This window comes from Perca fluviatilis, chromosome 6 (assembly GCF_010015445.1).
Source record: "Perca fluviatilis chromosome 6, GENO_Pfluv_1.0, whole genome shotgun sequence".
NCBI classification, from domain to species: Eukaryota; Metazoa; Chordata; class Actinopteri; order Perciformes; family Percidae; genus Perca; species Perca fluviatilis.
The window spans coordinates 35,811,713-35,839,155 of NC_053117.1; the positions used below are offsets into that span (position 1 = coordinate 35,811,713).

Below are 27,443 nucleotides of genomic sequence, written 5' to 3' on the forward strand. Positions count from 1 at the left end.
TGACGCCATCCATGGTTCTGACACGTTGAACTTGAATTAAATGCTTGAACCTACGTTCATCTGTAAACATGAGGCAAAGCAAACAACTATAAACACATTCTGCTATATACTGTATGTTTTTGTTAGATTTCAATGCATAACCTAATTCCCACTACCAAATACTGCCACATTGAAATTTAACCACTGGATAAGAGCATCAGATATCGGCCTCAGTCATCGAATTTCAAGTTTTGAGACAGTTTGTCAGCAGTTTAAAGTGCTCATATTATGCTCATTTTCAGGTTCATAATTGTATTTAGAGGTTATATCAGAATAGGTTTACATGGTTTAATTTTTAAAAAAGCACCATATGTTTGTTGTACTGCACATTGCTGCAGCTCCTCTTTTCACCCTGTGTGTTGAGCTCTCTGTTTTAGCTACAGAGTGAGGCATCACACTTCTGTTCCTATCTTTGTTGGGAGTCGCACCTGCGCAGTAGCTAGGTAAGGACTACTAGCCAGTCAGAAGCAGAGTTTGAGGGCGTGGCACGCTAGCAGCTAGGCGAGCATTATAACGTGTGTTACAAAGTGACCACGTTTGTCTCTGAAGTAAAGGCTGGACTACAGTAGAGCTGTTTGGAGCAGTTTGTGAACAGTGTTTTCTGTTGGAAAGTGCCTGTGGGGTGGACTTTGGGCTTTTTCACTTTGTAAACCTATAACATGCACAAAAAGGTATATAACAATAAAGGAAAGGGAAAAAGCCAAAAAGCATAATATAAGCACTTTAAAATCTCTGGAGTTTAAACTTCTCTCTCTTAGAGTTCATACGGTGGGGCGGTTTGTCAGCCGCTGTAGAAGGTGCATTCTTAAACCTCCCCGTCTCAAACACATCACACAACTAAAGTCTACTTCATGCCAAAAATACTGCATAGATAACCATGGAAATGAAAATAAAAAAATGTGTGGAATATTATGTAAAAAGAAAAAATAATAATTAAATACTACTATATATACAGTGGTTTTAAAACTATTTGTTGTGCTGGTGCACGTTAACCACGTGCATGATTATAACCACTTTTTTATTTATTATTTCAAATCATTTAACTGTGTGCATAAACATAAATATTAATACTTCATCTTTAGTGTTTAGTTCAGTAACAGAGTGGCAGAGAACCAGAAACCGTCCTTCATTTAGAAGACACGTTTTAGTTTAACAGACCAGTGAACTCTGTGTAATCTGACATTAAACTAAATGTGACAAAACTAAAAAAATTTATGAAAAGTAGCATTATGTGAGGTTTCTGCAGGATGCTGATTAATACACAAACACACTTCCTTCAGTCGGTCAACATAAACAATTGCTTCAATATCAGTAAACACATTAAACACACAGGTTGTTCTCATTCACTCTGAAGGGATTCCTGTCTCTGGAGAACACCGTCAAATACATGTGAACATAATCTTTAACAGAGTTTCAGTCCTTCATCTGTAGAAAAACCATCAAAAGTCAAACGTCAGAGGCAAAGAACATTAGAAACTTGATAATTAGAAATTATGAAAACAGAAGTGTGAGGAAATGTCTGGTCACTGGAGTGTTAAACTTGAATTTGGGAATGGTAGTTTGAGAAAATAATCTTAACTCACAGTTCACAGTCTTTTTTTTGGGAGCTGACACACTCTCAAGCCATGAGATACTGTTTAAAGCCACAGAAAAAGCTGCTAAATGGACATTGAGTAAAGATTATTTTGTGAAAAAATAATAAGACTTTGACTGGAACTTTTATTTTGCTGACTAATTCAGTATGTAACCAAGTGTGTTTGTGGTAGTAATGTGAACTAGGGATTATGTGTAAAAAGAGAGCAGATGTTAACTTTTCTCACCCAGAGTCAGACAGGCTTTTTATTGGCTCTGTCTGAAAGTCCCTTTTACCATTTTACTATGAACCAACACACGAAGACTCCTGTGTTTAAGAGGGTAAGCTGGCAGGATGACAGGTATGTTTAACAAGTCCAGATCCGCTTGTAATCAGCTGGTATGCCCTAAAATAAAGCAAAGTCAGCTTTTTTTCACCACTGTGGTTTGGACCAAACAATCTGTAGCTGAAGATACAACTTTAGTCTTATCTTGAGTGACAAAAATCACACTTTCGATTTGGTCACTCGAAGTCCAATGTTATATTAAGTGTCTGGTGTTTTTCATATGCTGCTGTAATTTACTGTCATTTAAAAAGTATGTGTTAACCCTTTGAACCCTTGGCTATGTTTGCTTGTGTATGGCATAGTTACTTGATGTCATGAATTATTTGTTTTTCAGGATACATTAACCCACTTGGAAATACCATTACTCATGTTATCCTAGAACATGTATTCATCATAGTGTGTGTGTATATGTTTAGAGCTTTGGAACTGCAGTTCCCATGATACTTTGGGTAATGTAAACAGGGTGTATGATGTTGCCATGGAGTCAGTGACTTAGCTTGTGGAATACATCTTAACACTTTTTTGAGCCTGTATTTGTTTACATTGAGTGGATTGTTATGGACGTTTATTCTTGATGGATGTCTGCGATATCTCTGCTACCATTGGAATATAAATTTCTCATGTCGGCTGCCTCTTGCCGTTTGCTTTGTCGGTCTGTTTGTTATGTGCTCTCTGCCTTCAGTAGGCATTCGTTGGTTAAACGTTACTGGTTTTGCTCTTGCCCTTAGCCCCTCCTCCTCCTGGGCTGCTTTTACTCTCAGACTTCCTGCCAGGCGAGTTCTGACAGGTGGAGCCTGACTGACCACCACTGTTGTTGTTGTTGTTGTGGTTTGTGTTGCCGCTCAGCGTTTCCATGATGGAGCGGAACGCCCCGAACGGCCGCTTGCTTTCAGAGCTTCCCGTTGGAGTCCTCTCCTTCCCATGATGCCCTTTGGTCGGCTCCGCCTCCTGATTGGAGCTCTTGTGGACCTGCTCGTCGAAGGTGACCCTCAGTTTGAGATTTTGGGATGTCTTCCTGCGAGACGAGGGCGACTTCAGGGCGCTCTTGGGGCTGGTGGCCACTTTCTGGCCGTTGGCGGCGTCTTGGAGGTCGCCGGAAGCGTCTGGTGTTTTACCGTCTGCCGCCTCGGGGTCGCTGGAGGTGGGGGAGGGGTTAATACCGACGCTGTCCGCCGACTTTGACCCGCTGAGAGAAAACGCCAGCTTTCTCTCAGCTATGCATGAGGAGGAAGAGGAGGAAGGGAGGTGCTTCCTCATCACCAGGTTAAGGTGGTTTGACGCTGGCTCCTCCTCTGCGATTGGCAAATGGGACGGCCTATCAGGTCGCAGTGTGTTTGAGGCTGAGGCGCCTTGACTTTTACCCTCCTCTGGCGGATAACCGTCCGAATCGGATTCGCTCAGAGAGCGCTGCATGATCTGCTTGAGTCTCGCTAGTTTGAGCTCTCTCCTCTCCACCAGCCCGGTCCTGCGGGCCCCAGGGGCCCCGGGGCCGCCCGCCGGGGGCAGCCTCTCCCTGGGACACAGCGTGTCCGACATGTCCTTCCCCAGCAGCTGCCGCAGCACCGGGTCTGGACCCACCCCTCCCTGACGAACCAACCAACCGTCACCTGGAGTCCCCTCCGCTGTCAACATCATCTCCGGCCACGCCTCCACTGAGGGCTGATGGGAGCTGGAGTCCAGAGAGGGAGAAGAAATGATTCTTTACTTTTACATTCTATAGGTGTGTATGTTGTTGATGCCTTTAATCATTACAACTACTACTACTACTAAAAACCAACACCCTATTATACTGCTACTTCTACTACCATTACTACATACCACTATTTATAATAGTAGTACTTGCTTTTCTATAAGAATTACTTTTACCACGATTGGTTTTCATTAAAAAACTACAGCAACTATTCTAACTGCTACACCTGCTGATGCTACCACTTCTATAACTACTACAACTGATATTGCTATATTATACCATCTGCTACTATCACCAATACAGTGAAAACTAGGGGTGACCCCGAATAGTCAAAGATTCGATGCATCGATATGCTATGCCTGATTAGACCACCAATCTCACAGTCGAATCTTCATTTTTTTGTTATTATGAAACGAGGATCATACCATTTTGGCAATATGGGGGTGCTCAATGTCTAATTTCACACAGAACTACTGGTTTTGTACGGTTATATTCATTTATATACAGCCTTTAATTATGATAATGCTGTAAAAAAAAAAAACGCCTGAAAAGAAAAAAGCGTTCAATAAATAATTTCGTGTGTGTGTGTAAATCCAACCACCCTTGTGACAGATTTAAGTTTGATTTTCCCTGATCCGTGACAGACGAGGAGCATCTTGGCGGTAGGGATTAATGTTACTTAACAATGTCTGGAAAAAGGAAATCTAAAGTGTGGATGCACTTTGAAATGGTAAAAGATGATCCCAAAAGTTATATGCAAGTTGTGCCAACAGCTCATGTCCTACCACTCGTCAACAACAAACATGGCTTTCCACCTAAGGGTATTTATTACCAATAAAGACGGTTCATGGCGCTTTTAATTTACGAATAGCAATATCATATGTTGGGACTTCGCGACGGACACGGCAGTTCATTTAATTAGTAGTAGTACCGGGCTGCGCAAAACTACCTCAAAGAAAGCTAGATTTGAGACCGCCATTGGAAAAGAGAAATCACTGACAAAATTGCAGAGTTTATTACGCATCGAGCGGGGCAGTAAATGTTGTGGACGGTGAAGGTTTTAAAAAATTAATCACACTTGAGCCAGGATACACAGTTCCCAAAGAGAGACGGTTATGCATGCGGTGGATGCAAAATACGTGCGTCCATAAAATTGTTTTACTCTCCTGCTGACTATTGTGCGCCGCCCCTCCCAACCCATTCACACACACACATAGATGATTCGACTATCAGTCGACTATAGAAAAGATTCGACAATTGTGATTCCGAATGTGTAAATCCTTAGTCGGGGACACCCCCTCAAGTGAAAACACATGGGCTCTGGTTAATTAAGTAACTAATTTCAGCTCTGAAATAGCATTATCTGCAGTTAAAAGTTTTATATTGAATCAAATAATTACATTTAAAACTGCAAAATTGTAATAAATAATATAGAGTAGACCTGAGGTTTTCCACCTGCCTTAACCCTGAGAGCTGCTTCAGGTGGTGTATTTAAGCCATCTCATCTGAAAAGTGCTGTACTGTAAATGCTGCGATCACTTGCTTTCACTGCTGCCGCCAGCACTGCTCATATCGGTGGCTCTGAGTTACAGTTCTTCTCGGTGGAGGGTACCATCATCACTCCCCAATCTCTGCTGTGCAGACTTGTTTATTCTTGTGGGGAGTGACAACTATTGCCGTTTTCCAGACTCAATCCCTCCACTCTCACACAAGGGGCCCTATTTTAACAATCTAAGTGCACGGTGTGAAGCGCCAGGAGCAGGTGCGTTTAGGGCTTTTAGCGTTTTGCTAGTTTGACAGCGGAACAAATGGTCCGTGCGCCAGGCGCATGGTTCAAAAGGGTTGTACTTAGTGACTTAATTAATCATAGGTGTGTTTTGGGCGTGACATGCAATAAACCAATCAGAGCGTCATCTCCCATTCTCTTTAAAAGCCAGGCGCGTTTGTACCTTGGCGCATTGCTATTATGATGGTGGATTTGCAGCGTAATATTTTTATTTGTAATCTTTTGCATGTTTGTGTGCTGTTGCGCTTCACTGTGTGTGTGTAACAAGCATAGTGTGCGCACGCTGTGCACGAGCCTAGCCGCATTTTACTAATTTGCTGTTAAAATAACAGTGAAATGCTGCATTATTGACTTTAGACCAGGTTTTTGTTGGTCAATAACGCGATCACTTCCCACTGCCTCAAGATAGCAATACGCCAAGAATTCACCTGAACACACCTCCCTGTAAGACCAGCACGCCCATGGGCGCAAAGATGGTCGCAGGTGCATTTGCTATTTAACGACGCAGGCGCTGGAGGGGAAACTACGTCGGTCTTAAACTAGCAAAGACACTTGCGTCGGGCTTTGTGCTGCGCCGGGTGCAAGATAGGGCCCCATGACTTTATGTCTTATTCTGTGATTTTGTAGCCACCGCTAACCATGGTTTTAATATATCTACATTCCCAACAGTATAAAATAATACAACTCCAGATTCATGGGGGACATAGTTGTGTGTGTGTGTGTGTGTGTGTGTGTGTGTGTGTGTGTGTGTGTGTGTGTGTGTGTTACCTGGGTGATCTGGAAGGTGTCCCATCTGTGGGGTCCATCAGTCTCTGCAGTTGTTTCTGTAGAGTAATCCTCTCTGCTGCCTGTCTGCATGACAAACAACACAAACACACAACAACAGGATTAACTCTGACACTGACACGCCCCCATCTGTAATAATAATAATAATAATAATAATAATAGTAATACTACATTTATTTATATAGCACTTTTCAAAACAAAGTTGCAAAGTGCTTTACAAGACAAAATAAAAATGGAAGACAAACAATAATGAAACAAGTTAAAACCCGTTTTAAAAGTTATACAACATTGAGCAAAATGAGCTACACATAAAACAATATAAATAAAAATAAAAGTTAAGAGAATGCCTTTGTATACAAATAGGTTTTAAGAAGTGACATAACAGATACAAGTAAATTTAGGCCACAAAGGCTGTGAAAGCACACTTATAAAAATGTGTTTTTAAGAGGGATTTAAAAGAGGATAAGGAGCTCCTCAGGGATGTTTTTCTAGAGAGGGAGGCCCTAGATTGTTAAATGGCTACACTGTAACAAATTACTGTAAATTCTACATTCACTCTTTACAGTGTAGTAGAGCCTTTGCTGGGGAACCTCAGGTGTGTTGAATATTCATTCTAAAAAAACATATAGGTTCAAATATATTTGGACATCTATTGGTGCGCTTTATGTCCATAAGGTTTGTAATTTGGTCATAAAGTCTCCTGCCGTTCCTTGAATTTGTCTGACGAGTTTCAAGAATGTTCAAGAATGTAGTCGTCTCTCCAGTTAAACATTTTTGTTGACGTCTTTGTAGCATCTTCTTCACCCTCTCTGTTTGTTTACTTCCGGTAGTGCCAGACACATGATAGAAAACGTCATCAACACGGCCACTCGCTCGCTATGAATTCTTTTGACGCATTTTTTAAGTTTTTTTAATTGTTTTTATTTTTTACAATTCTGATATATATATCCAAATTTTGAATATTCATTGACAGCCCTAGTTGTGACCAGGTAATGCGTGCCGTCAGGATTCTGAGATGAAGTTAGGTGTGAGTCCAGAGCGGGCCTTAAAAGTGATCAAATATCTTATAATCAGTTCTGATAGGAGTAATGTGCTCTCCGTTTTTTTGGTGTTGGTGAGAAGTCCGGCTGCTGCATACAGACAAGCTGTAATTTCTGTAAACTCTGTTCACTCACACGTGTAGAGAGTCTAAAACAGAGATGTTCAACAGAGAGTCTGTGACCCCCAGGGGGGATCCTCAGAGTAAGTGCAGGGGGGCTGCTAAATTATTTAAAAAAACATTTTTTTAAAGTTTCTTTTTTCAAAACTTAAAATGTCTGAAAATAAAAAAATATATAATTCCAACATATTAATAGCAAAGATAAATTTGCCCAGTTGTGTAGAGTTAAGCTTAAAGATTCACTCATTCATTTGTTTTCCTCCCCCAAGCCTAGCCTGATGTCGTCAGATTCTAGTCAGAATAGGAGCCTGATGCTGCTCCATTGGGCTGTGATTATGGGGCGTGTTTCAACCGAACCAGGAAGGAAAATGCCTTTGCACTCAATTGGATAAACCTACAACCAATCAGAGCAACGGAGTATGTGAAATTGCCGAATCACGTAGGAAGGACGGCAAAAACATCTTTCCGATCGACAAATGCCTTGATCGCGGTTCTCGGTTCCTCTTTTAAAATGAATGCGCTGTCGATATCTTCTATAACAGAAACGATGGCTGAATCTACACATCTCAATCATAGAATATTAACAGTCTATGATCTCAATTCTCCAGCAGCAGCCATCTTTGTTGTAAACAAATTCAACCCAAGCGCTCTTTGGTGACGTGGTTGATTACATTACCGTTGATCATCTGTCTATCATCGTATAAAGCCCGCCCTGACAATTTGATTGGTCCAAACAGCTTTGGTTCGAGCATAGTTGCTCCACAACGGATCAAGTCCAGACCGAACTTCCCGACCTCAAATGTTGTGGGCGGGGCTAAGTTCGGCTGGCATCCAGGCTACCCCAAGCCCAGTTTAATATGCAACTCAATTATATGCAGTAGAGCAGGGATCGTCAACTGGCGGCCCGCGGGCCACATCCGGCCCGCCAAAGCTTTTAGTCTGGCCCGCAGAATAATCATGAATTCACAAAATGTAAAGAGGAAAAAATGCATTCTGTTATTTATCATTCCACACACACCGCTGAGCCGAGATGTGTGTGCGTTAAAACACGCAGCACCTGACTGGGAACGATAGCCTACAGAGAGAGTTACCAACGGCCGCTGGGGCAGATGAACTCAGGCTAGTCTCTTTTCTGTAAATAGGCTACAATTTAACTTTCGTGAGTAAAAAGTCAATACTTATCAATGCACTCACCTGTGTTTTTACAAAAACAAAAGCTGTCGGTTTGTAGGCTACTCTAACTGTTTATCTTAGTTTGCCGGGAATCTGGAAATGTGGACAAATTCTTATAAACCAATGCTGGCTGAACAAACCAAACTCTCCGCTGGAGCTGTAAATCTATGGAGACCAAAACAGATACATATGGTTACTTAATATGCACGTGAATGACGCGTTCGTTATGTTTGAGTTCTTCATTCTTGATGATGATGATTCTGGTTGTATTATTTTGCAACAGCATCTTTCATTGCAAATGAGGCATACATGACGAGTGCATAGCCTGCTTATCAATGATGTCATTCATCATTAAAGCTGGGCTTTTCCACGTCAACTTTTCGCTTCAGCCTCTTTGACAGTGACATGTTTACCTGACAGCAGCCTCTCTTTCTGCAAGCATTTTCCACCAATCAGGATGCTGCATACTACAATAATGTTTCCATAATCACAGACTTTAACCATCACTCCTCAGTGAACTGCCTCCTAGTCTGAGATCATTTTCTAGTTAAAGAGCCAGTTATCATTATGGAGTTTCCATGTTTTTTAGGAGTTTGCTCACACTAATACATGTAAAAAAAAAAAATAGCATTAATTCAGTAAGAAAGGGAACATTTCGAACAAGAATAGGCGTATTAGGTATAATTTTATTTTCTTTATTTGAAAGTCCGGCCTCCAGAGTGTCTGCTTAGAAAAATTCTGGCCCTTGAAAAAATGTAGTTGATGACCCCTGCAGCAGAGGGTCTCTTTCAGCCTAGGGGTCCCTGGCCTAAACGAGAGTAAATTTAAGCAATTCTCTAAATTTCTACTGAAGGATCTGGCAACACCTGAGCACTCTTAAGCCCATTTCACACATCTAGAATGGCCAATAGAATAGCAATAACTGAGAAACTATTAACAATTCGATACAGCAACTGTAACTGAAAACAACGGTACAAACCCTGTGACTTACTCATTGAGCTGTTTGGTGAGTTTAACAACCTGGGAGGCCAACGACATGCAGGTTTCCACGACGACCAGGTACCGAGCACAGGTGGTGTGTCCCTGCCGCTCGGCACTCTGGGAAGGCCGCTCCCCCTGCTGGTTCTGGACCGTCACATTGGAGCCGTACTCCACCAGAGTCTGGACACAGACACAAAGACTTAAACCGTTACTGCTTTGAGTTCTGGCTCCTGAGAAACATCTCACACATGTTGACACTTGTTTCTAAGTCAGTATATGACATTAGAAACATTATTACTTCCAGTTTTAGCTCTTTTCATTAATACTCCCATTAATACTGCCTTTAGCTTTCCCCACAGCACAGATCTACTTGGCTTTGCTGAGAAAAAGCCGCTATTTGATCAAAAACAGATCATTAACTATCAGTATTTTGACTGTCGGCCCGGCTAGCCAACAGGAAGCAGACAAGACTGATAACATCCGCCTCTCCTTAAGGAGGGTGAATAAAAACACTCAGCTTCCACTGCAGGAACATGCGCCTCACATTGTATGACAGAATTTCTAAAAATGTGAGGTTTAATGTTGACATTTTCATTGTTTAAATATTGTAATAATTAAATCTAGTGTTGCTTTGAATCATATTCTGTGTTACTGAGCTGTAGGTTAAGAAAGTTAAGTGATGAAGTGGATGTTAAAGGTCCAATGTGTAGGAATTTCTCCCATCTAGCGTTGACATCATATATCGCAATTAACTCTCTCGCAGCAAGCTGTTCAAAGTACGTATTACAGCTACGGTAGCCTTCACGCTTCAAAAAGCCGGTCTCTTGCTCTTTTCAATATCCTTTTTCTTTTTCTGGGCAAAGAAGAAGAAGACTCCTGTTCCTGAAATTTGGATTTTGAATACGTGTGGTCCTCCATGTTTCCTTCTTCAAACATGCTGGGACCGTGAAGCTACGATACCCATTAGCAGCATTAGCAGCACCTGGGAGTTTATCATGTGACAGCGAAAATGCGAAAGGCGGAGCAGTATGTCCTGTATGTTCCTTACCGGCTAACGTATTTCAAGATGGCGCATGAATATGGAGCATATAACCCAGTTCATGCGAATGCAAATTTAAAATTTCAAGCCAAAAGGAATACTTGGAATTGATGGTGGTGGGAAATATTCACGTAAAAGGACAAGTTTGTGAACGGGCAACACAGATTTTAGATAATGAACAACAACACGGTACACACTGGGCCTTTAAATAATCTAATAAAACCACAAGACCAACCACAGCTGTCTGTGAGAAAACAGAGGAGAGAGTGATAGTTACGTTGGTAGTAATTGTAACTTTCCAGCAGTACACACCTGTATACAGGTGAGGTGTCCGTACTGAGCTGCCACGTGGACGGCAGTGTTTCCGTTCTGGTCGACTTCGTCCAGAGAGATCGCCTGTTCCTGCATGAACTGAAGCAACCACAACAAGACCTTCTCCTGGAGAGGCAGACGGAGAGAGAGAGAGAGAGAGGAGAGAAAAAGAGAGAGACTTTTTACCCTTAAGTCAACCAAACACACTTCAATCTTCCCCAACACACACACACACACACACACACACACACACACACACACATAAAAAAAAAAAAAAAAAAAAAAAAAAAAAAACACACACACAAACACACACACACACACACACACACACACACACACACACACACACACACACACACACACACACATATACCCATCCCAACATAAAATGGGACTTTTCCCTTTAACACTTCAGGCCTAATTTGTGTCTTTTCTTCTTTCCCCATCTTGCTTAAACCTTAAACACAATGTAGTTGCTAAATGATAAAATTGCAGGAATACTTAATGTGGGGAGTGAAGTGGAAATGTTGCCATGAGGGTTGTGCTTTGTCTTCACTTAAAATAAAAAAGGTTTATCCTCTGTACGCTGGCCTTTAAAAGACATCTCAGGGTGCTTTCACACCGGTTCACTTTATGTGGTCCAGCCAAACATGAAGTCATAAGACTCACAGGTTACTGACTTGATTGGATAGTTTAAGTGATGTCATTCTACATCAGCGCTAACCAGATGGTTTGTTACACAGCACCATCTGGGAAGTTTCCAATGAAACTCTTTGGAAAGGTGTGTATTAATATGAATGTGTTTCTTTATGTTACCTGTCCATAGCGGGCAGCGTAGTGGATCAGGCTGGGATGTTCTCTGGTGCAGCTCAGCTCTGCGATGGCCTCCGTCTCGCTCACCATCCACCTCACGCACTCTAGATGACCGTTCTGCAACACACACACACACACACACACACACACACACACACACACACACACACACACACACACACACACACACACACACACACACACACACACACACACACACACACACACACACACACACACACACACACACACACACACACACACACACACACACACACGTTTCAGTGAGGACCAGGTGGTTTTAAATCCGTCAACCCATTAATCTGAGTGAATACAACAGAGGCTTGTTGATAAGAGCCAATCAGGACTCAGCTGCCCGGCTTGTCTCTAGATAACACACTTCCTTTCTGGCAGCCAATCAAGAGCCTGGTTTCCACAGCAGGGCGAACAAAACAGGACTTTCGCAGTAGTTATAGTGTTCATTCCAGGGACTCATTTTTATAACATCCTGCAGCGGGCCATTTTTTTATCCAAAACCTCCATCTTAACACTGATGGACCTGTTGACCTCATTGACCAGCTGCCAACAGCCAATCAAATGTCTGCATGTCCTTGTTAGCTTTTGTGTAGATGTTTTCTTTTTTTTTCTTTTTTTTATATTTTCAGCAGGTTTTCTGCATTTTAAGCTGTAAAATGAGAAAATGTATTTACATCAGGGTGATAATAAGGTAGAGGATGAAGCTGCACAACATCTAGTCACATTTTTTTAAAGATATCAAATCTCTTAGATTTTTTGAACCACTTTAAGCTTGCTAGTTCTCTACACCTTACACACACACATACACACATACATACATACATACATACATACATACATACATACATACATACATACATACATATATATATATATAGCGGGTCTGTTTGTTTTGGAGAGGAGGAGACCTCTGCGGATTTTTTGGCTCCCGGTAAAAACCTCCCAAACGATGAACAGTGAAGGGCTGCTGTCTGCAATGACGGTATCGCTCCGTCTTTTCATATTGATTTGACCGACCCCTAGCTGCAGCAAATTACACATTATACGTTGAAGAAAGAGTATAAAGTAGAGCAGCCTGAGTTTTTTTCAGGAATCCTGTATTTAGGATTTTTAAGGAAACTTGGTCTGCTTGATTTTTCTCATTTGTACTCATGCCTTTTAAAAAAAACACCAAGTATTCACTAATTCAACATCTTTTAACAGTTTTCTTCATACGCTGACCTTAACTCCCAGACCAGCGGGAGTGAGCTGCTGGTTGTTGCGTTCGTTGAGGCTGTCCTCCCCCATCAGAGAGGTGAGATGCTGCAGACAGTCAGCGTGGCCCTGACAGGCCGAGATGTGCAGCAGGTTGTTCCCGTCCTCGTCTCTGATCAGCTCCAGGTTGTCTGCTGCCAGGTGAGGCTGCAGGAGGGGGGAGGAGAAAGAAAGGGTCGGGGAGGGATAGGAGAAGAAAAAGAAAAGGGTAAGGAGAAAAAAAAATGAGATACAACATCAAATGTGGTTTGCAAATGTAACATGTTCAAGTCAAATGTAAGACTTTTTAAGACCATTGTGAATGAAACTTAAGACCTAAGTATATCACAACATCGGAAAAAAAAGTCAGAGGTCAGAGTCCAGAAACATTTTCTGAAATAATTCCCTGTTTTCCTCATTGGCATTATCGGACTGTGTCTAGATTGGCTGCAATATAAGTGTCATTTGTAGTCATAGTACAGTGAATTATATATATGTTATATATGACAAGCCTAGGGCTGGGCAATATATCGATATTATATCGATATCGTGATATGAGACTAGATATCGTCTCAGATTTTGGATATCGTAATATCGTGATAAGTGTTGTCTTTTCCTGGTTTTAAAGGCTGCATTACAGTAAAGTGATGTACTTTTCTGAACTTACCAGACTGTTCTAGCTGTTCTATTATTTGCCTTTTCCCCACTTAGACATTATGTCCACATTACTGATGATTATTTATCTAAAATCTAAGTGTGAAGATATTTTGTTAAAGCCCCAATTGTCAACCCTAGAATATCGCCGCAATATCGATATTGAGGTATTTGGTCAAAAATATCGTGATATCTGATTTTCTCCCTATCGCCCAGCCCTAGACAAGTGACAGAAGAATTACAACACCACAGAATAAAAAAAAAAAAAAATTCAATGAGCATTAGAGGTAGTGTTACATTGACGTGGGAAAATTAAGACCCGTTTGAAATTATTTAAGACCTAGAACACAATCAGCAAATTTAAGACTTTTTAAGGCATACAATTTAGACTTTTTAAGACCTTGCAGAAACCCTGTGTTAGATTCTCTTCCACTAATCAGAAGCATGACGCCTCCCACTCACCAGCAAAGACATCTGTCCCTCTCTGACGATGTTGATGATGTTCTGGTTCTTCTTGGTCTCCTCGTCCACCTCCGCTCCTGCTCCTCCACCTCCTCCGAACCCCCTGGGCCCACTGCTGCCTCCGCCCCCTCCTCCTCCTCCTGGACCAGGAGCCCTGGGCTTGGAGGCGTCCTGCCTGCCGACGCTGCACCCGGGCAGGGGGAACATCATCCCCGGGCCCCCCCCCGGTGGCTCCACTCCCGGCCTCTGGTTCTGAGAGTCTGGGTAGACCCGCGCAGACAGCAGCTTGTCTGGAAGTCATTATTCAAAGAAAGGAAATATCATGACAGTGTTTTTCTCCAACAAGAAAGGGTAAAAACAGAGAAGAAGAAAGGTTCGCACCTGCATCAGAGAAAGAAGAGACGGAGGAGGAGCAGCTGAGGAGTCCGGAGGAGAGCAGCTCCGACTGGTAGCCTCCTCCAGCCGGGGAGCGGTGGAGGTGATGGAGGTCTGGATCCATCGACTTGGACTTCCTCAGGTCTGACCACTTCAGCGGAGACAGAACACAATACTGCAGGAAACACATAAATACCAACATTACAGTTTATTAAATAATTCATTACAAAAGCTGATATTTCATGCCCTTAAACATATAACTTGGTGAAACAGAAGTCTTAATGTAATACTTTGAATTGATTATTAGATAAAAGGTTAAATCAGTACTGTGGATTTTCCTTGTAAACAAACAAAAGTTCTCACCAAATTGTGTGAATCCTTTAGCTCTAACAAACATGTCCAGCGTTTTAAAACATTTGCAAAGCTGATTTTTTTTTTAAGTATTTTAAATCCAGTAAGGCTGAAACGATTCCTCGAGTAACTCGAATAATTTGATTACTAAAAAAACCTTGATGCAAAATGATTTGACTCGAAGCTTCGTTTAATCAATGCTACCAACGTTGTATCGCTCACAGTGTTCCCGCAGGGAGGATTATTACTGTCGCACACCGGGCTGGCGCTGCTGGCGACACATGCCGTGAAGAATGATACAGAATGAAGAAAGAGAGCGTAAATAGTGAGGGGCTAAGAGAAGAGACAGGCTGGAGAAAACGACAGAAAGTGTCCAAAGTGGAATCAGTTCAAACGTAATTAAAACGAAAACTCTGTACAGTGCGTCTACTGCAAAATCAAACTAGCTTACCACGATAATAGCACGACGTCAATGCTTCAGCATCTCAACAGAAAACATGGAGTCTAACTTAATCCTCCATTCCACGAAGCGGACTCGACAAAAGTAAATCACAGAGTCGTATGGACGATGAAACTACACTAAACACAACAACTACCGAAATCAAAGACAAGAAAAATAAGTAGTGGTGACCACAATTTGATCTAAAGAGCCGACTTGTTGTCTATCCCTTCGGAAAAACAGCTGATCTGTTGCGCACCATTTTCTCTCACTCTCTCTCTTCACAGAGAAACAGCTGATCAACGATCTACTAGCATAAGTGTAACAGAGCTGTGTGACATTGTAATGAAATATATAAGTGAAAATAGGTTGAGCATAACTTATATATACTTATAGGCACAAAACAACAAAAGCATTTCTTATCCACTTACTTGATTACTCGATGGAATAACTGGTAGAATACTCGATTACTAAAATAATCAATAGCTGCAGCCATAAAATCCAGCTTTGTTTACAATTATGTTTACTACAGCAGCTAGCGTCTTCTTCCTTGCCTTTGCTAGTGCATTTCTGCATTTCTTGGAGACTAACTAGCAAACATTTTGCACTGAAAAGAAAAGAAAATGGCTGCATGAATATACTATAAATAATAACTAATGAATATCTAATAAATATATAATCACAGTTTCCAATACATTTTAGCACCAGTGCATGCACACAGAAAAATGCATTTTGAGCCCTGTGTTGATCCCAATGTTTCATAGTCGTTTTGCTGGCCCTTGGCAGCCATTACTGCATTACATGCAACAATGCATTAAAACTTTAAAGTTTAAGGTTCAGGGTAGCCATCAGTCATCTGATGCTTTATAGGAGTTTGGAGATGTAACAGGGAAACGTCATCTACAACATGTCAGAATGCAGAATTCTGACAGAATGGTTAAGGTCACTCCTGACCTCAAATCAATTATGATTCTGTGACATGAACTGAAGAGAGCCATTCATGAACAGTTTTGTTCGAGGAAACCCTCTAAGATTCCTCCCGTCCGATGTGGAGATGTGATCAACACATTATTGGGAAACATTTGGTCGAGGTCACTATAAAATAAGGTTTGACTAGTTACTAAAACCAAGGCTTCACTTCATTTTTCCAACCTGACTTTGAATGTTCAAGCTACAAATACACCAAAAACAAATAATTGTTTTTGTGTTACTATTTCAGACACATTATTGTGACGTTGAAGAATATCAGACCACATTTTATGACTAAATAACGCAAAAATGCAGTGCTGTGGACTGTAGATGGATTCACAAATAAGAACTATTACAGAAATTGTTTAGAAGTACCTGAGTCTGTGAGCTGCCGCTGCCCAGGCTCAGAGGCTCGTTGAGGGCTAAAGCGGAGCTCTTCAGCCCCCCTCCCCGGGTCCTCTCCAGGGTCCCTCCGCCCAGGTTGCTCCCCGTCACCGAGCGCTTGTCGTGGGGGACCCGAGGCAGCGTGGACATCTGCTGACTGGACTTGATATAAGGCACGTCCAGGATCTCGTCCATGTCCAGATCATAGTGCTCCAGCTCCCCGAATAGAGCCTGGGGGTTGATCCCTCCAACGACGCCAACGCCGCCGCCCAGGCCCTTCGCCTTCCCTCCCGGCCCGTCAGAGGAGGTGGAGGCAGGAGTCGTTTTGTCCGAGCTGGGGTCATCCTTACTGGCCTCCCCCGGCTCCCCCAGGCCCAGGCCCTGGACTTTACCCTCTGAGTCAGAGTCGGTGGTCTCTGGTTGGTGTTTGAGAGGGGAGACCCTCTTCACGGGCCGGAACTTACTGTGGACCTCAGCGAGCCCCGTGGGTTTGATTCCCCCGCCGGTGTGGGAGGAAACGCTGCGACTCCAGTTGATGGCTGGAGCTGCAGGACGAGGAGAGGAGAGTTTTAAAAAAATATGGTAGTTTAGTTTAGAGATTTCATTAGATAGAAGTTTAAAGCTTTAGTGCGTAACTTTTTTATATTAATGAACGTCCGTTACATTCAAGCCATCGCCAAATGAGTGCCTTCAAAGTCAATTAAGACTATCGGCTCCACACAACTCTCTCTGTGTTTCTCTGTATGACTATGTTCAGAAGATTGTGGCGTCCGGCGACTTTCGCGCGCAGAAACTCGAGTGAAGATAATGACCTCTTCTGAAGAGTCCGTCATGTTTTTTTAATCCTCCGTGTCCTCCTTGTCTACTAGCAACTGTGTGGAGGGGGGGGGGGCGTGCGATCACGAAAAGCTCGTATCATGTGGACGCGCCGACAGTTTTGTTGTAGAATCCCTCATGGAGGAGACAAAAACTACACTATTTATACACATTTACTATACACATTTAAAGCACTGTAGCTTTAAATGTGTAAAAAAAAACACCCAACAACATCAAATTGTGTTTTGTTGAGGTCTGGAATTACTTGTAAGAAGTTTAAAACTATTTCACGAACAGTACATTCAGTAGATACGAGTCTGCTATACAGTTTTAGTTTAAAAAAAAAGAAATACTAACTAAGGTATGCTTCTATATTAATTAGTTACCTGGTCTCTCCTCGGCTGGGACATCACTCCTCCTGGACAACTCTGGGATGCTCTTCAGAGACGTCACAGAATACTGCAGGGTCAAAAAGAAAGTCAGAAAAATTGTAGACAGTAGTTCAGCAGCTGTGCAAAGCGGTTACATTTACATATTAGTTATTTGCGGTGTCAACTAAGTACAGACAGATTATAACATGAAGCATTTAGGCAGCTGTAGGTTACAGCGGTGGAATTAAACACTGACAGGTGAATTCACAAAAAGGATTCCACGGCTTTTGCCGCCACTAAACCTGCACAAATAAAGACAATACACCGTGTAATTCTCAAAGAACCCGCAAAAAGTGAAAAGAAAATGCTCCTGTGCTATTTGCCTATTGAATCTCTCGGTCACCTTAAACATCATGAAGTATTTCCTAATATTTAGTCCTTGTTGATTTAAACGGGGTGGAAAATATATGAATTTCCATTTCCAACAAAAACATCAGAACTTTCAGGATTTATTGCAAGTCCCCCCCCCCCCAACAATTGTAGGCGTTAAACACTTCATTTTGTGTGTCTTATATAGTTACAGGTAAGGATACATACATGTATTGAGTCCCCTGAACGGCTATTTTTTACCTCTTTTGGGAAGTGGGTTGTCTTTTATATTTCTTGAGGAAGAATCCACCTCTTCTAAATATTGGGGGGAACAAATCCCCCGCATCTCCCCCAACCCCCAAAATCTATGCCTATGGATTATCAGGTAGGTAGGTGTAGTTAGCAGCTGTTAGCTTGTTTAGGCGACATCCCACTGACCGCTGAATCATCAGAGAAGTCGATCTCATCCAGGTCCAGGTATTCAGGAGCCTCCATGTTCACACCTCATCATCAGCCTCACCACCAGCTGCAGACAGCAACACACACATCATACTAGAACACTGGCATATACATTACAGAGTAGAGTGGCAAAGAGTAACCGATTAGTTGTGAAACTATTAAATTAATCGTCAACTATTTCATAAATGTGATTATTTTGTAGTTTTGTCTAGGGCTGCACAATTAATCGCAATTTTATTGAAATCGCAATATGAACTAGTGCAATATCCAAATCGCAGGGGGTGCGCAATATTTGTTAAAGGCAAAATATGTGTCAAACGATTATAAAATAAAGCATTGTGGTGCTGCAGAGACATCCCGGCCTACAAATCCTATCCTACAGACTAAAGAAAAACATCTTTGTTTGGTACAGATCCTCGCAAAAAAAACACACTTCAATCATTTTTTTTTCTTTTTTTGATTTTTCAATGAAAATGAGAATAATTATTAACAAAATTATCATTCCCTCCAATATCGTGAATCATATCGCAATCGAAATATCAGTCAAAATAATCGCAATTAGATATTTTCCTCATATCGTGCAGCCCTAGTTTCTTCACTCCTCTGTGACAGTAAACTGAATGTCTTTGAGTTGTGGACAAAACAAGACATTTGAGGACATCATCCTTTTAACCATTTTCTGACATTTTATAGACCAAACAACTAATCGATTAATCAAGATAATAATCGACACATTCAGGGTTCATACGCATTTTAACCAATACTTTTTGGCAAATTTCTATGACTATGTATTCCTGAAAATGTCAGTCGACATTATACAATAACAATAAAAATCTGTGTTAAAGTTTACCCTCAGAGGTTTAACAATAAAAGTAATGACAATTTATCTGGTTCATAGTGGGATTCATAATATCGCGCCCCGAATAGAACGTTAAGGTTAAGACGACGTGAAATAATTTTTTGATTAAATCTTTTTTTAATTTAATCACATATTATTTTTATTTTTTTTTATTTTGTTTTAAATTTTAAAAAAATTATTATTCCATGACTTTTCCAAAACTTTCAGGGTCTTTATTTTTCCAAAACTTTTCCAGGCCTTGAATTTTCATTTTTCAAATTCCATAACTTTTTCAGGTTTTTTCAAAACGTATGAACCCTGCACATTAATCGACTATGAAAATAATTGTTAGTTGCAGCCCTATTATAGAGACACTTTTCAAACTGTGGGAACATTTTATATGAAAAAAAATGACTCATGTAAGACAGGGAGTTTTTTTTTATTCTTCTGTTTTTAGTTATTTGAAGATTCGGACCTTGGAGAGAATCCGTCACATACTCTGTACCGGTAAAGCTATAAGAGTCTTTGTTCTTCTGTGTAGCAGCATCATTTCCATAAATATGATAAAGAAAAACACAAAATGTTGCGGTGATATGATCAGCAGGACTAAAACACAGGAAGTAGCTGCAGGAAACTGAGAACAGTCCTGTTGAAAACTTGTGTTAAAGTTTCTTTTCCTAACTGAGATGACAAACTGCTGCTCAGTGAATAAAAAGGAAACTGTAGAAAAAAAAACAAAGCCGACTTCTATTCTAAAAGGAGGATTTACCAACTACTGTAACAAAAGGCTGAATGAAAAACTGGGTTTTTTTGCTCAGTAATACTGAAGGTTTTAAACTGTCAACTGCACAAACTGCCTGAGCTGTTGTGATCAAAGGCGACAAACGGCGAGATAATCAGGGCTGATCAGAGAGCGGCGGGACTCGCAGAGCCCAAACAAAGATTTAAAGACGCAGTACGCAACCTGAACCAACAGCAGAGCAAGAACAGCCTGCTACATTTGTAGCAGGCTGTAAGGGCAACTGAGACTAGTGGGCTTCTGTTCGTAATAACACAAAATATAAAATAACGGTCAAAAAAAATAGTCCCATTAATCAACAATAATTTATGATGATCGCATACTTGTTGAAGTCGTTTAATCAAGCAGCAATGCAAAACATCTGTGCTCCTTTTCTTTGCTTGACATAATAACTGAATTTTGGACTATTAGTCAAACAAAACAAGGCTTCTGAAGACGTCATGTTTGGTTCTGGGAAATTGTGCTGTTTTTTTTTGTTTTTTTTTTTATGCTTCCGCGCCAGGAATAGCTGTGGCCGGAATAATTATGTTTTCGGGTTGTGCGTCACATTCTTGTGTACACAATAGTTCAGGAACGCCTTGAGGTAATTTCTTCAAATTTGGCACAAACGTCCCCTTGGACTCAACACACGTTTTGGGGCCATTGCTCAAGAATTCATACGCTAATTATGACAACATTTCACACACATCTTTAATAGGATACAATGACGAAGTGATGCCATTTTTATACCCAAAGGACAACCTCGCTGGGACATCATACTGTTCTGCAAAAATGCTGTTCTGGCCATTATTCTACGCCATAACTCAGGAACTGAATTGGTGGCACTAATCTTAAAACTGTGGTGATTGTATAGAGAGATCTGTGCTGCCGGGTTGAAGATGTGTGTGAAGCATCCGCATCTTGCCAAAAGATACACTTATTACCTTTACCACATAAGAGTCTGGACCGAACCCCAGGAAGTGCGCCGGGCTGTGAAGCAAATTGAACATAGCGGCCAAAGACTGGAATTGCAACTCCCAGCCTGTCACGTGATGCCCTCTGGCCCAAAAATACTTTTCCCCACAGACTTACCTAGCGAAAGAAACGTCTGTAAATTAGTGGTTCATTTTCTTTGAGCGTCACACCCCCTGATAAATGACTCGTTTCACTATCAGAATTTGATCCATTCCGTCCGATGACATTTTTAAAGTCTATGAATTGATTGTCGGTTCTAGTTCGGAGGACGTTTCCCGAATCGACAAGAGTTTAGAATGCGTAATTTACAGGTGAGAGACATCCGGCCAAAAATGAGGGACATCTGGCAGAACCTCCTGCGGCACTGGAACTATCCCGTAAATGAAATGTCGTCGATATACTAGCGGAGCGCTAAACCGGAATTGGCCGGCGAAGGTCACTAGTGCCCCTGCTCTATGGGCCGAATAACGCAGAAGCAGTGCCGATCGCCACGGCTCATTTTTGGCTCCATGTCGCCTTCACGCACCACTTAGCAACTCTCATAAGAATGAACGGGGCTCCGCCTCGAACGCTGTATCCAGGTCTTATTATACGTTCATGCTCTGGAAAGACTTGGATGTAACTTGGATGTGACTGGTTGGCGGAGGCATACGACCGCGAGGCGGTAATCCTAGTTTTCACTATTTTCTGAAAAGATAATCCACGGATTAATCGATGGCAGCTTTGAGAGGATTACAAGAACTGGCTTTAAGTGCAGCCCCAGCTGACTACAGTCCAGTCAGGCCTGTCACGTCATCAGGTGGTGTACCTGCAATACGATCCAGATGTGTTCAGGGTAGGGCTGGGCAATATATCGATATTATATCGATATTGTGATATGAGAGTAGATATCGTCTTAGATTTTGGATATCGTAATATCATGATATAACATAAGTGTTGTCTTTTACTGGTTTTAAAGGCTGCATTACAGTAAAGTGATGTACTTTTCTGAACTTACCAGGCTGTTCTAGCTGTTCTATTATTTGCCTTTTCCCCACTTAGACATTATGTCCACATTACTGATGATTATTTATCTAAAATCTAAGTGTGAAGATATTTTGTTAAAGCACCAATTGTCAACCCTAGAATATCGCCGCAATATCGATATCGAGGTATTTAGTCAAAAATATTGTGATATCTGATTTACTCTCTATCGCCCAGCCCTTCAGGGTGCTTTTAGTTACTTTGGACCTTTTCTTTGGTAAGAAATGAATACTGACCTGAGATCTATCCCTAATCAATGACAAAATAACAGCTATAATTCTGCGATTCTGCGGTGTTTCTGTTATTTTCACCACACCCCGTACATTAAATACATTCTAAAGAGCCTTCTTTATGTTTTGAAATAAGCAAATGTCCATTCACAGTCCCAGGATGTTCAGGAAGCAGCGAACTGTGGGGTTTTCATGTAAGAGTGGAGTTGTTTTCAGACTGTGTGGGAGCGACCGCAGAACTAAACTGGTCAGAATAAGACCTCTGATTGCAGCTTTGAGAAACATTCGAGCCGAACATCCTTGATAACAACAGTGTAGGTCTGAAAGCCGACATCAAAAATAAGAATGTATCAACAAAAAAAAGAGAAGAGGTCGTCAGCTTTCCTGTGTTTATGTGAACAGCTGACGAGTCTGAATCCTTCCAGGCAGCGAGACACGAAAACAGTCGGCGAGATGAATCGTTGTTTTTGGAGCGAAGTCAAGAAACAGGGATGGGAGTTTTCAGGAGGAGTCTGAAAGGGATTTGGTTACTCTTTCTACAAAGTAAAAATGAGATATATGTTTCTTTACATTTCTCTCAGAGGTCAGATTAAACTGAGAGCTGAGTGAATCCAGCTTCCAACAGCTCCTGGTCTGAAACATCCCGTCTCTTCTACGAGTAGAACTGTGAAAAGGAATTGTTGCAGCACTTAACATTGGAGCTATTTTCTTGACCAACAACCCAACCCGACTGGATTAGGGTTGGGTACTGAAATCCGGGTCTAATATGGCACAGGTGCCAAAATGACCGGCATCTACCGGAACTGAATAGCAACGTGGATTTCGGGGCCTCATTTCAGTGCCACTTAAAGGTGCACTATGAGTTCCTGCATGGTCAATTCTGTTGTAGCAAAGTAAATTCAAAACAAAACAGAGCAAGCTCGCCCCTCCCCCCATGTTTCCGTAACGGTCTTGACTAACTGACTAAGGGCGCTGACACACCAGGCCGATTATCGGCCGTGGGACAGTCTGGCGAGGTCAGTGACTCAAATCTGTTCGGTGTGTCCCGTGCCGTCGTCCGTCAGGTCGGCCTTCATTTTGGCCGACCTGACACGTTCGGTCGGAGGCAGGGCAGTCGGGACTCACCCGGAAATGACGAGCGGGATGAGGTGACTAGAGTCTCTGAAAATCTGACGAAAATCTTTTAAACTGACCTTTGTTGAGCTGAAATGAAGACAGATTCAGCAACTGCATGGCCTATTTCTCGCTTAAAATGTTTTCAGAAACACTCTTCTCTTCTTGGGCAACATTACAGATTAGCGCCGCCTGCTGTTATAGAGATGTATTACGTCTCGTCTCCTCTCGTCTTTTTGGTCTGTTTTTTGGACCTCGGGGACGCGACTGATCATATCGAGGGGGTTTTCTGTCAACGGTCGGCCGTCGGCTAAATGTGTCTAGGCCTTAACTGTCACTAACTCCCACCCCCTCCCTCAACCATCTTGTCGGTGATTGGCTGGAACATGGTTTGTTGTATTTTGGTGCACAGCCTGTGCCTCTAGTGTTTGACGTTTACGCCCCCTGTGTTGTCTCCAGAGACCGGGCGTTTTCACAGTGTATTCAGCAGGCAGGAAGCTAGCGGGTCAAGGAGAGATGCCTACGATTTTGGACAAAAATTAAATTGTGCTGAAACCATGCAGGGACTCATAGTGCACCTTTAAATGACTGCGCTGTTCTCTGGTGCTCAGAAACGGGCGTTAGAGACAGAAACATCGCTGCATGTCACGCTAGTTAACACTAACATCACACTTGGCAGCAGGTAACATAAGCCTACTGTTAGCCTACTGTTAGCTAGAGTTTATATATATATATTTTTTTTAAGTATCGGTTCAGGTAAACGCACGTTTGTCTCTGAAGTAAAGGCTGGACTACAGTAGAGCTGTTTGGAGCAGTTTGTGAACAGTGTTTTCTATTGGAGATGGTAAGTCCCTTTGGGGTGGACTTTGGGCTTTTTCACTTTGTAAAACTTTAAACGTGCACAAAAAAGATATATAACACAATAAAGGAAAGGGGAAAAGCCAAAAAGCATAATATGAGCACTTTAAAGTGCTTTAAGTTCTTTTTAATTAACATATCTTAGTCAATATAGTACTTGACATGCAACAATTTTAAAAGTCTAAATGAGCTGGACTTAAACCAAGAAGAAAAACATGAAGCCAACCAGAATGTTATCAGAAAAAACACTAACAATATGATTATGGTGCCTTACAAATGAGTTATCTGCTTTTATAAATATGATGTTTTCTTGGACTGCATTAAAGTAAATTGTGCTTCAGACTAGGGCTGGGCGATACGGAGAAAATCAAATATCACGATATTTTTGACCAAATACCTCGATATCGATACCGCAACAATACTGTAGTGTTGACTATTGGTGCTTTCACAAAATATTTACACAATGAGATTTTTGATTAATAATCATCAGTAATGTGGATATAATGACTAAGTGGGTAAAGACAAATAATAGAACAGAAAATGACATCACTTTACTGTAATGCAGCCTTTAAAACCAGGAAAAGACAACACTTATAGCATATTACGATATTATGATATCCAAAATCTAAGAGGATATCTAGTCTCATATCACGATATCAATATAATATTGATATATTGCCCAGCTCTACTTCAGACTGAAGAAACAGTGTAATCGGTAACAAGCCAGGAACCAATACAGCAAATGGTTTTAGACGTACAGTATGAGCACAGTTACAGAAAATAACCACTTAACTCGTGCAGTGCAAAAAGAGTCTAAATAAACAAAGAAAAACCTCTCTGAATAGAACTTTCTCTAAGTCTTAAACATCCATCGTCACTGTCTCTCTGATTACAGGCATTAAGACCTGCAGACTGGACGGTGGCCAGTTTAAATCGCATTAGTGTTGCTCTCACAGTGCTGAGGGTTCACTCGCTTATTACACTCAGTCAGTTGTCACTATTTGAATCCACATTTTCTAGTAAAACTGCCATGAAGGACTGATAGTAAACTCAAAGTTGTAACATTTGTTTGCACCAACATATAAAGACCGTATGAGACATTCAGACCATGTTATTTGTAATAACTTTACACCAAGTTATAAAGGGCTGGGGGATAATTCAAAATAATAATTTATTGACTGTAAGCGATTTTGTAATACGACGCTTTCCTGCAGTGTTTTAAAGCAGAGATCAAGTCAGACAAAGACCTCAACTTCATAAAAATTACACTTCTTACAAATATTACAGACGTTTTATTAGGCTGTTTTTGTGTAAGAGTCATTTCCTCTGGATATGATCGTAGTGCTTTTATCATTTTATTAAATTGTGTCGTCAAAATTAATATTTCAATACAAAATGTGTTTAAAAACTAACAAAGCGAGCTGTTGAAGGTTTTGGTTGTTGAACCTTTGTAGTTGTAAAGCAGGACACAATTCCCTGCATTTGACATTCATTTTGATTACTTCATATTTGATCAGGTATATTCAGGGGAGGAGAAAGTATCTGATCCTTTAGCTACACAAGTAAAAGTACCATTACCACACTTGTTAAATACTCTGTTACAATGGTACAAGTACAAGTCCTGCATTGAAAATGTTCCTTTAGCTAAAGTATTATCGACGTAAAAGTATTTCAAAGTAAAAGAACTCACTGCAGAATAAAAACGGCCCCTTGGCTTTGATTTAAACGATTATCAGAATAGTTTCTAATTCATTTTCTGTCAACCGTCTAATTGATAATGATTGAACTAATCTTTTCAGCTGTACTCGTATAAACAGTTTACAACAAAACATCATATTTTATAAACTCTTTATATGTTTTGTGTGCAAAAAAATCTTCATCTGTAAAGTAAATAAACCTGTCAGATACATTTAGAGGGGTTGAAGTAGAAAGTAACATAAAAAGAAAAGACTCAAGTAAAAAGTACCTTGACTTTGTTATATAGGACAGTACTTTAGTTGATGTACTTAGTTACATTCCACCAATGGGTAGGGCTTTATTTGCCATATCATAATATAAATCAATGTCAGAAAACAATGTTTGTATTGAAATGATGATATTGACTCCTACTAGATCACCTAGCTCTGCGTTTGTATTAACAAAAGCTTTAAAATGACAATTTGTAATTTATGTTTTTATGACCAGGATGTGGGGAACATTACTTACATTACTATATTTTGTGAAATAAAATAACATTTGAGACCAACATGTGTGTGATTACTGCTTCATTTCCCAGTAATTAAAAGGATGATATAGTTACTAGATAAGAATGAGCATGAGACAGACTTAAAGTGGCTAATAAAGCAGATAAAACGTGTTTTGCAAAAGAAAACAATGAAAGTGGAGTGAGTTTAGGTGGTTTGTCCTCTCTTCAGTCTTAACAGCTCATTTAATCCTTTGATACCTGCTCATGAAGCAGCAGGAGGCTAATTAGCTTAAGCTAGCTGGCTAATCAGCATCCAGAGAAGCTAATGTGGAAGCTAGCTGCCTAGCCGGGCAGGCACTTGGAAAAATAGGTCAGAACAGAGAGCGCAGGTAAAAACGAGCCCGCCATTGATAAAGAGCTGTGTTCTCCCAAATGAGGGACAATTTTATGATACGGTACCTTATGGAAGTCAGGCAGCCGAGGAGAAAGCGCTAGCTTGAAGGGGTGTTACAGCTAGCCGAGCCGCTAGCAGGACTGATCCTTGGATCCAGCTGTTTTTTTTCCTTGTGTCGCCTCGCTGTCTTGAAAAGCACAAAGACTTTGACATATGGGAAACACAGAGGGGAGGAAATGAGAGGAGGGCTCACTCTGAGCACGTTTCTGAGTCCCATATTAGTCAGAAAGAAGAGGGATAACTACAATTTTACTGTAGTCAGTGTCAGTGCAAATAGGCTTTATGTATATTGGTTTCTGTTTTGCAGTATCATGTGTGTATGGAAGATATTTTACTTTAAGTAGGCTAGTAGTAATAGCCTACCACAGTGTAAA

At 41.1% G+C, this 27,443-nt stretch overlaps 1 protein-coding gene across 2 annotated transcripts; it reads right to left on the reverse strand.

Moving 5' to 3' along the window:
- Positions 1–1,110: 1,110 nt before the first annotated feature.
- Positions 1,111–27,213, reverse strand: LOC120560976 (synuclein, alpha interacting protein). Of its 2 annotated transcripts, none has more exons than XM_039803907.1 (12): positions 27,075–27,213; positions 18,595–18,682; positions 17,803–17,875; positions 16,592–17,145; positions 14,464–14,608; positions 14,083–14,372; positions 12,955–13,134; positions 11,701–11,814; positions 10,885–11,010; positions 9,544–9,713; positions 6,203–6,286; positions 1,111–3,627 (listed from the first exon to the last, which is right to left on the reverse strand). In XM_039803907.1, the coding sequence occupies exons 2-12, from the start codon at positions 18,649–18,651 to the stop codon at positions 2,655–2,657; spliced, it is 2,766 nt and encodes a 921-aa protein (XP_039659841.1). In that variant the 5' UTR covers positions 18,652–18,682; positions 27,075–27,213; the 3' UTR covers positions 1,111–2,654. The 2 variants fall into 2 exon arrangements, with proteins under 2 accessions (XP_039659841.1, XP_039659840.1); XM_039803906.1 differs by having other exon boundaries at positions 14,464–14,632; positions 27,075–27,212.
- Between the last annotated feature and the right edge of the window lie 230 nt (positions 27,214–27,443).

What these genes read in the sequence shown, in the direction of transcription:
- LOC120560976 (XM_039803906.1), bottom strand. Translation starts at nt 18,651, where the DNA reads ATGGAGGCTCCTGAATACCTGGACCTGGATGAGATCGACTTCTCTGAT. An exon ending in ACTTCTCTGATGATTCAGCG is followed by an intron (nt 17,876 to 18,594) that starts GTCAGTGGGATG and finishes TTGACCCTGCAG; the next exon opens with TATTCTGTGACGTCTCTGAA. An exon ending in GACACCTCACCTGTATACAG is followed by an intron (nt 9,714 to 10,884) that starts GTGTGTACTGCT and finishes GTCTGTGTCCAG; the next exon opens with ACTCTGGTGGAGTACGGCTC.